Source organism: Hibiscus syriacus, unplaced genomic scaffold, assembly GCF_006381635.1.
Source record: "Hibiscus syriacus cultivar Baekdansim isolate YM2019G1 unplaced genomic scaffold, ASM638163v2 tig00008386_pilon, whole genome shotgun sequence".
Lineage (NCBI taxonomy): Eukaryota > Viridiplantae > Streptophyta > Magnoliopsida > Malvales > Malvaceae > Hibiscus > Hibiscus syriacus.
Window position 1 is genome coordinate 553076 of NW_024062163.1, and position 10292 is coordinate 563367.

The 10292-nt window shown below is 30.0% G+C and overlaps 1 protein-coding gene across 1 annotated transcript; it reads right to left on the reverse strand.

Moving 5' to 3' along the window:
• Positions 1 to 147: 147 nt before the first annotated feature.
• LOC120202243 (B-box zinc finger protein 20-like) lies at positions 148 to 1628 on the reverse strand. Its single transcript, XM_039202687.1, has 2 exons — positions 1443 to 1628; positions 148 to 606 (listed from the first exon to the last, which is right to left on the reverse strand). Exons 1-2 carry the CDS (start codon positions 1626 to 1628, stop codon positions 148 to 150), a joined length of 645 nt encoding a protein of 214 aa, XP_039058618.1.
• Positions 1629 to 10292: the final 8664 nt, after the last annotated feature.

The window sequence follows — 10292 nt, forward strand, 5'->3', positions numbered from 1 at the left end:
TTCAGCGTCCCACTTCCATCCACGGGCAAAATTATTTTGAAAGTCTCCTCCCTTCGGTGGTAAATAACTGGTCAAAAATCTGTAAGAAATCACAAAAACAAACATTTTTGAAAAAAAGGGTTAATCAAAAGCTAAAAATTGTGTTCTTTAAACTCGATTCAATATGTAAACCTTACAGACACCTCCAGATGAAGGCTCGGGAAAACCATCCACATGCCAACCCGGTAACGTCTCCATCAAGAAATCCGAGACACTGCTGGTTGAAATCGAAGCATTATCTTCAACCCTGTAAGTCCTTGAAGTTGAAGCCAATGGATGATTCTCAATGGAAGGCGAACCCAAGTTTTCATTATTATGAACTGACAAAAGGAATCTATTGGAAGAGTGGGATGAAGAGCTTTTAGTGTCGGCGTCGATGGTTGCAGCATTAGAGGATGACGAAGTTGGATTCAAAGGAAGTGAAGAAGTTGAAGAGGAGAGCTTAACACCAGTGAGGAGGAACCTGCTATGTTTCTGGGTATTTTCATTGGCTCTGTGAATTGAAAGGTCACATTCTCTACAGAAGATTGCCCTGTCTTCTTGACAAAAAAGAAACGCTCGTCTCACCTGCAAGATTTAATATAGCAATACTTTAAACCCGAGTATAGGTTGAAAATCTTTCTTAGTCGTCATCGATAACATATAAACCTAAAATAAGAACAACATTCTTTTCTTACCTCTGGAATCAGTGGTGGAGCCCCGACTTGATCACCCTAAAACCTGAATATTCTTTGAATAGTTATTTATTTTACTGATAGTGTCCGCCTTAAAATTTTTCGTGCCAACCTTGAAATATAAATTTTCTTCGATTAGTTACTTATTTTACATACGGGATCGTGTCCACCCTGAAATTTTATTTGTACTCGTTCTATTTAAAAAATTTATGTTGTTGAAAAATATTTCTAGATCCCCCAAGTCACTTGATAAATTCAAATCTAACATCTCATTTTATTTTATTAGACCAATTGATAATTAGTTAAAATATTCTAATTTAATCTTTAAAATATCAATACAAGAATATTAACTTAAACCTTTTGTCATTCTAACTGCCAGTTAACTAAGACATAAAATGTAAATATTCATAAATCAAATTTAAAATATTAGACTTACTATATAAATAATTAAATCTCACAAGCTAAACAAAAGTCAGATAGAAGAACTATTTTTGGTCATTAGACTGAACTGACTTTTAACGTTCAAAGTAACAACTAGGTTAGTACGATGAATGAATATGATAATGATATTGTAAAGATCAAATTAAAATATATTTAAGTTTTGTGACCATTTAAAACCCAGGACATAATTTGGGGACTTACAACAGAATGATCCCATTTTGCCAAAACTTTTTTTTTTTGAGATATTTTGTCAAAAGTTAAAAGAGGGGAAAAAGGTGAGGATATTACCTGACAGATATCACAGAGGGGAGATTGTTTGAAAGAAGGGTGAAGAAGAGAGAAACGAGAGTGTTTGGAAGCAAGCTTGTTTGCATGGTGGACTCGACGATCACAGTCTCCACAAAGAGCAGCTTCATCTGCACAGCAAAACACAATGGCTTCTTCTTTGTCGCACACATCACACCATATCTTCATCTCCCTCTCTCTCTCCAGCTCTGCTCCTGAGATGTTCGTGAGGTTCGATTTAAAAATATCTGATACAGACAAAAGTATTATGGCCATATGGAGGCGGGCAATGATTTTAACCCCCAAGTTCAAGATACATTTTTTTAATGAATATGTTAGAAACATCTCTATATTCTCATGTGATTTATTTATTATAAAGTGTCCTTTTCATATTATATTTTTATTTTTTATAATTAATTCAATATTTGATTTATTAGTTGATTAATTAAAATTTGAGTAGTTTAAATTTTGAGAATAGTGTGAGCAACAAATTTTTTTTTTAGAAAAAATAGGAGTGTTGGAGAATTATTTTGGGATATAGATCATTTGTTACCGTGTACGTGAAACTTATCACAAGGAGATGACGAGTTCCATAAATTATATTAAAAGAATAAAACTCGACATATAAATTAAAATAAAATTGTATGAAACTCGTCACCCCTCATAATGAATTCTTAATACGTTTTATGAATCGTCACGATGCATTTTGACCAAATGGCATAGATCCCAAAAAATTTCTCAAACACTCATATTTTTCAAAAGAAATTCCCTCTCACAATATTTAGCAAACTAAGTCGTTTTGAGTATAGTAGATATCCAATTAGAAAAAGAGTATTTTAGATATTTAAGAAATTGAACTTTCACTTAGATTTTTAAAATTAATGGATATGTTATAAATTAGGGACGACAACCGGTTAAGTTGAGTTGAAATTTTTATTGACTTGAACTTAATATGAGAATCATACTCCACACCTGACAATTGATTATATTCGAGTTTAAGAAAATTTCATTTGATTCGAAATTCAATCTAAATTTTAGGATAAAATCTTATTCGATTAGACTCAAATACAAAAAAAATTCATTTTTACTCAATAAAATAAGGATTTAATTGAATCTAATACTAGCATTATTTATGTGAATCTGGATTCCATTTCAGTTCTTGTCTCCTCCTTCAAGACGATCCACGTGTTGAGCACAGGAAGACAGTGTCTAAAATTACTATAGGGTAGGTAGGTGGAAATGAGGACTCCAAAATATGGAAATATATACCATATTCTGTACAGGCAGCTCTCCTGATTCACCCTAGATATGGTCTGTCTATATAGAAGATATGTCTGGTTAATCTTTTATTTTATACTCATCTTCCGTGTTATCATGTAATCTACTTTTGTGGCGGAATCAAAATGAATTTAATGAACCGATAATGGCTCCTCTTCAACTTTGGTTTTTTCCCCCTCTTCTAAAACATTTCTTTAAAGTTTATAATTGATAAAAATATGTAAAAATATATTTTAAAAATCTTTAAACAAGTAGTTTTCAAATATATGTTTTATATAACACCCTTATCCCGTATACGATCTTATATGAGATAGAAGTGTCACATCAATCGTATGCAACATACGCTCTTTAAAAATTGGTAAAATTTTATTTCATTTAAAATAGACATTAAAAAAAATTAATTGCATTTAAGAAACTGTAATGTAAAATATTTAAACTAACCTTAACTCCAATAATTGCCATCATCGCAATTTCGATAGTAATTATCAATTGAAACTAACCTTAACTCCAATAAGATAACCTTTCCAATCCCTAAATTATCAATTATCACAAGAATTCACCGAACATTTCGAAACTTCACCTTTAACCACCATTCCACTTTTCTTTAATATCAAACCCATCATTTTCTAAATTGCTCAAACTAGTCCCTTAACATTACTTTAATCCATTTCAATCATCACCAACCTTACACAAAAACTGGTGCTCCACTAGACATGCGTCCAGCGCCTAATTCACGCGCAACAACTCCAAATTTTTAATTGAAAAAACCAACATGCCAATCGTGCAATATATATATATATATTTAAAGCAATACAAATTGGCAGTAACCACACCTAGATTTAAAGTTCAAATATCCAACTTTGCAATTAACAATCTAAACTTTAAAACTCAACCATGGCCAAATACTTTGAAATTCCTAACCTAATGGTCTCCTATTTAATCCGATCACAATTTAGTCATCAACATACTATTTCCAATTAATTTCCATAAATTCCAAAACCAAATTCAACCAATTTCTCACTCCCCAAGCTTATGCCCGAACACTTCACTATTATTTTAAAAAAACTTCAACCCAATTTCATATTGATATATTGTTCTAGAACACTCCTAACACTCATTTCTAACTTTAATTCAATAAATTTCTTTGAATTCATGTATGCCCTTCATCCACATAAATCACCCACTACAACCATTCAAGCATGAAACCAATAATTAGTTGCACCATCTTGTATAGAAAATAGTGTAGGTGAATTTCTTATTTCACGATTTAGTCCCAAAATTCACTAAATTTAATCAAAAATGAAAGAGAAAAGTTGGCTCGCCTTGGCTATGGGTTTCGACAGCCCGCCGGAGAAGAAGAGAAAATCTCACGAAAATTCTTAAGAAAAATCTCCCTAATTTGACTTTTAAAATTAATAAAATAATTTTTTATTCATTTTAGGCCAAAAACCCAAATTGCCATTAATGAATTCCCATTTTTACTTCCATGCCACTCCTTCATCTCTATTTTAATATTATTAATTAACCATAAAAATATCATCTTCTAATTTTATAAATTTTCAATTTAGTCACTATATTTCACTATTGCACTTTATAGTGCAATTCTCACCAAATTCCATCAATTCGGCTTAAATTTTACTAATTAAAAATATTCATATAATTTTTCTAACCCAAAACTACATTCCTTCAAATTTTTTTATACTCATGATTCGATTCGGTTATCCGAGTATTATACCAATCTTCATCTTTTAATAGACTTTTATGTAAACTCCAGATAAAAAATATGAAACCACTAAAATAATTATCTTAGGCTGAACTACTTATTTACAAACCCAAAATATAACTTTTAAAATTTTACATTTTTAATCTTTGTATTTTCACAACTTTATACTTTAGTCCTAAACTTTTAAATTTTTACATTCCAATCATTAGTCCAAAATTTGGGATATTAAGTTTTAAAAATCAATAGGGGACGGTTTTTTATGGGGCGGAGGGAGTATTAATTAACATGCAAGATTATTGTGTAAAACAAAAAAAATATGATATCGAATTTATTTTTAATATCCGATAAAATAATTATATTAATTCTTATTTTTTTATACATTTTAATCTTTAAATTTTATCTTGAATTAAAATATCTCTGATTTAATAAGAATTGTTAGTTGACTTAATGGTTAACACTTGTTATTAACATTGCAAGTTTTATGTATTCGAAATAATGATGTGGCATTATGATACGCCGTCACTTATGTATTTGTGATTTGTGTAATGTTATCACTTATATACACATGTCATCACATATGTATATATGATATGAATCACGTCATCACTTATGTACACGTACGTGGCATATGATACGACACTACTTATGTACATGTGATTTGTGTTATGTTATCACTTATATAATCATGTCATCACGTATGTATATGTGATATGAGTCACGTCATCACTTATGTACACGTGAAATGTGTTATATCATCACTTTGGACCCATAATTTAGCACATCAACAACAAATGTTGATTATTAATCAATTAAAGATTCTTATTCAGTCATAAATTATTTTATTTTGAAATAAAACGTTGAAAATTAAAATGTTTTTTAAAACATTAGAGATTAAAATAATTATTTTATCGAACATTATTTTTTGATTTTATGCCGAATTGTAATCTAAATAGTTTATGAACCAATTTACAGGCAAGAAGAAGATTAGAGGGCGTGGGTGCCTGCTTAATTCACAAGGAGTTGTGGTTGGCATTGAAGACCATCATCTATTACTTAACTCGGACTCTTGTAGGGAATGGATAGAATTTAGGTGAGTTAAAATCCCTTGGTGATAAGGATATAAAATACCAATTTTTTTTATCAAGTTAGGATGGGACAAAACACCACTAGAAAAGTACGGTGTAACAATCATTTAATTTAAGATTAAATAAAGATATAAAATTAACATAATAAAAAATATGATTAAAAGTAAAATATTTTATATTTGACGTAACTTAAAATGTTAATTTTTTAATATTTTTAGTTAAATCAAAAATATTATTTTATTCATAATTTAAAATATTTTTTTATTTTTTTATAATTTTTAATCAAAAATACTAAAAAATTAATATTTTAAATTACATTAAACTTAAAATATTATATTTTTTTTTATCTCATTTTCAATTGCGTTTATTTCATGTCGTTCTTCGATCTTGAATTAAACGGTTACACATCATAACTTCCCAAACACCACCCTTCATTGAAGGGTTCTTTTAGTTTCTGTTTATTTCAATTTGAATTTTTCTGTTTGTTGGCAGAACCTTCTGCCGACTTCAACTCTTGCTTATTTTAATATATCGGGAAAAGTACACTGAAGGTATGAACTATGTTTAAATATTTGTTTTGATCATTTAATTTTTTTAAATTATGAAATGGTTATTAAATTTATCGAATTACAAATAATTATTGCAATGCTATTGTAAGTAGTTAAAGGTTTGTTTATTTCATTGAAAATATTTACTGGAAAATGATGTATGGAAAAAGAAATATATTTTCTAAAAAAACAATTTTCAAAAATCACTTTTTTGATGTTTAGATGATGATAACTTATTACAAGAGATTAAAATGAAGAAGAAAATGCAAATAGAGGAACCTGAGACTAATCCTATTTGGATTGAATTTTCGGTTTTTGGCCCATTAGGGCATTTGGATTTTTTATTTAGCCCATTAGGACACTCGGATTTTATTTTAGATAATACGACAAATGCTACAGTGGATTTAGAATTCCATGGGATATATTATTTTTATTGAATCCAGATGAGTGGTCCTATGTGAGCCATTATTTTAATATAATTAATAGTACTCGTCTCCTCGAGGTGACGAGTTCATTTAATTTTTTTTTAAAATTATTTGTAAAATTATTCAAAAAAATTGCAAAAAAAAAATTAAAGAAAAATTAATGGAACTCATAGAGTTCCTTGAATTCAAAAAAAGTATTCGTTTACCAACGGACAACAACAACGGTCACAATGAAACTCGTCACCTCGAGGAAACTTCGTCTCGGTTATTTTAGTATATCTTTTTTAGTAGCACCCCGACAACTTCATCTCGGTTATTTTAGGTCGCCATCTAAAAAATATAAAAAATAAACACGATTAAAAACATATTAAAAATTAGTTACCTTGAAGCCAGAGGAAAATCAACCGAGGCTACTGTAATTGGCGTAAAATATGGGAATCGATACCAAGCCCACGATTGTAGCAATATTAGACAGCCTATTACATCAACCTTTTGATCCCTCTCGACGATTGCATCCTTGCAAAACTCCCGGTATAAAAAGGCTAAAATCGCCGAGCCCCAACTGATATTACGACACTCAACGAAATTATTTAATATAGGCAGATATTGAGTGTGCGCCAAATTATCGGATTTATCTGGTAATAATACCCCTCCGTCCAGTTGGAGAAGATATGCTCAGGATGCAAAAATAACCTCTTCTTTGGTAAAGTCGTTCGTTACTTGAAATTCAGACTCCAACCTTGAAATTCAGACTCCAACCACGTCATCCGTATCTCATACCCATTTAAGATCTCAGATAGTGGCATCCTTCTTAAAACTTTGTAGACAATACTGATGGAGTTGTAATATTTCTACCTTACGACGACCGTAATACCCCAAATTTTGGTTAGTGACCAAATATAAAATTTGGAAAAGTTTAGCGTCCAAAGTGGTAATTTCCCCAAAAAGAAATTTTATTCTATAAATGAATAGTTCACCCCCAAGAATGACGTTTTGGTGGTAATCAAATTCTTGATCCAGAATTTGTGTTAAAAGCTAGAAAGTGTTAAAGTCTAGTAAAAGTTTTATAAATCAGACCGAATAGAAATTTTAAGAAAATTTGAAGGATATTAAATTAAACTTAGAAATATTATTTCCACATTTTAAAATGATGGAAAATAATTTAGATCATTGGATTTGAGAATTTATTTTCATGTTCAATTTGGACTGTTGGATGAAAATGGTAAAATTGAAGTTTTTGGAAAAGAGCATGGGTAAGTTGAAAAGGGTAAATTATGTTGTTCATCTTTGACTTTGGGAAGATGATAAGTGTTATGTGACTTGTTATAGATGTAATTATCAAGATTCATTAATGGTAAAATTGTCATTTCTCAATTAAATGATTTTTAAATTCATTTAAGCTTAATAATGACAAATTAACATGAAATTAACTAGAAATTTCATGCAAACTTGGTCTCCATCATCCTCCATTGCTGTGAACTTCAAACCCTAGGTAAGAGAAAGTTTTTTTTGAGCAATTTCCTTTGGTTTTTGGATTAAGACGTGAAACAGAAAAGTATTTTATTCGATGAGCTCTATCATTTGGTACCAATATTGCATGCTAATCTTGCTTGAGTTCAAAGATTTCAAATTCTAAGGTTTATTTTCTTGCTAGGGGTTAAGGAGATGATGTTGGATTTTGAGGTTTTTGAGGTTGTAGAATCATTTCCTAGCTTGTTTGATGATTAAAACATCTATGCATACTTATAGTAAGTTAGGCCTAAACCCTAGTTTGGGGGAAAAAATTATTTTTTTTGATGAAATTAAGTTAGGGATTTAATTGTAGAGGTTTTGAAATGATGATTAGAGGTTGATTTCATGCTTGAATCAATTGAAAATCAAGGTAATTTAACTCTTATATGCTTCAACGGGTTTAGATTGGGGGGAAATTGTGAAAACATTCTCATGGCTTAGAAATGATATTTGAAAGGTTCTACAAGTATTAGAAAATTTTTGAGACCATTTTGTAATTTCAAAAGTTGGGGACCTTTTTGATAATTTTGAAAAGTTATGGGGCAAATGTGTAATTACCCAATAGTTGATGTACATTGCTGGAATTTTGAAGTTGATGTTAGAATGTGAAATTAGGCTATTTTGGAAAGTTAACAAAGTTTGAGCATCAAATGGTAAATATTGATAAAGTTAGTGACTTAAGTGGTAATAATGGCATTGTTGACGCATTGGACTGGAAATTAAATGCTGGAATTTTATTTGAGCTATTTGGGACTTGAAATGAAGAAGTAATGGCAAGGGACCATTATAAGTAAAAAGGAAAAGTTAAGATGAATTATAGAAGAATTTGAAAATAGTAGTATTTTTTAGTATTATTATTGTGCTTAAAATGTTAGTAAGAATACTAACATGTATTTTATATTTGTATGTACTATACATTGATGCTTGTGTGGATCATGATCAAACTCGATACAAGCAAATCAAAAGGCAATGAAAAAGTCCAAAAATAATCGGATATCGATTGTACGGCATACCAGGTGAATGCATTTTATTATGTACTTATATGATATGAGGAAGACTTGCGATGAGTCAACCTCGAGTGTTTTACTAAACATGTTTTTTAACGCATTTTTATTTTCATAAATTTTTATGAAAATGATTTTTATTGAATGATTTTAGGGTATGAACTGCCCTAAAACAAATGGATGTGTTTCACACTATTTATCATCTATTGATGTTTTAGAATAAATCTTTAATCTACGATTTGGATATAATATCATATTGTATGTACATTGAGAGTCATAGGTGCAATTGTAAAACTTTGAATAAGGTGGTTATCGATCGATTTTGTTTAATGCATTATTGCGTTCTTGTAGTAGTACATTTGTTGTACTATGGCACTAAGGGTACAAGGATGGTGTTCATAATGAATTACCACTCCACAATTGTTAGTATAGTGTCGATGTCTACTACAATACATATACATCATTGTAGCACTTAGGTGTTAATTGTGTACCTTGCATTCTCATATGCCATACATTGGGTTGTTAATGGACTTTTGAATACATTGATTGATAATTATGGTATGCATATAAAAATAAATATTTCGCAGGTTATGTGACAAAAACTTGGCTTATCAAGTTAGTTTTATGCGTTTATATATTTTATACAAATTAAATCGTGTTTTGATCTCTTACGATTACTTATGTTTTTATTATGCCTTACTAAAAAAATACTTAGAGTGTGATTGTTTAACACGTAGGTTATAGCATATTATTGAAGTGAGGAGTGCAACTGATATCGTCTGCCAAGGGTTACCTCATCAGTAATAGTACGACATCTTTAGATGTTTATTTTGATATTACTAGTTGACATGTATTTTGTTATGATATGATGCTCTGATATGAATGTTTGAAATATACTTTTGTAGTATTATATTTATCAGCGAACTTAAACTACTATATGATAGATAATAATCATTATTTGATTATTAGTAGTTAAATGACATTTTATATACCTTATTATTAAATTATTTTGTTTAAAGAAACAAAATTTTACTATTTTTCAAATACGAAAACTATTTTAAAAGCATGTGACATCTTTGGCTCGTGTTCGGGGCCAGATACGAAAAAAGGGGTGTTACAACGACCACACCATTCACATGAACACCGATTTGGTAAGCGACGTCTTCCAAAGTAATTGTCGTTTCACCACTCGGGGAATGGAAAGTGTGTCTCGGGCCTCTAACATTAAATTAGAATCGAAATCAATGTCGGTTTCACCTTAAAGTCACATACAAATAT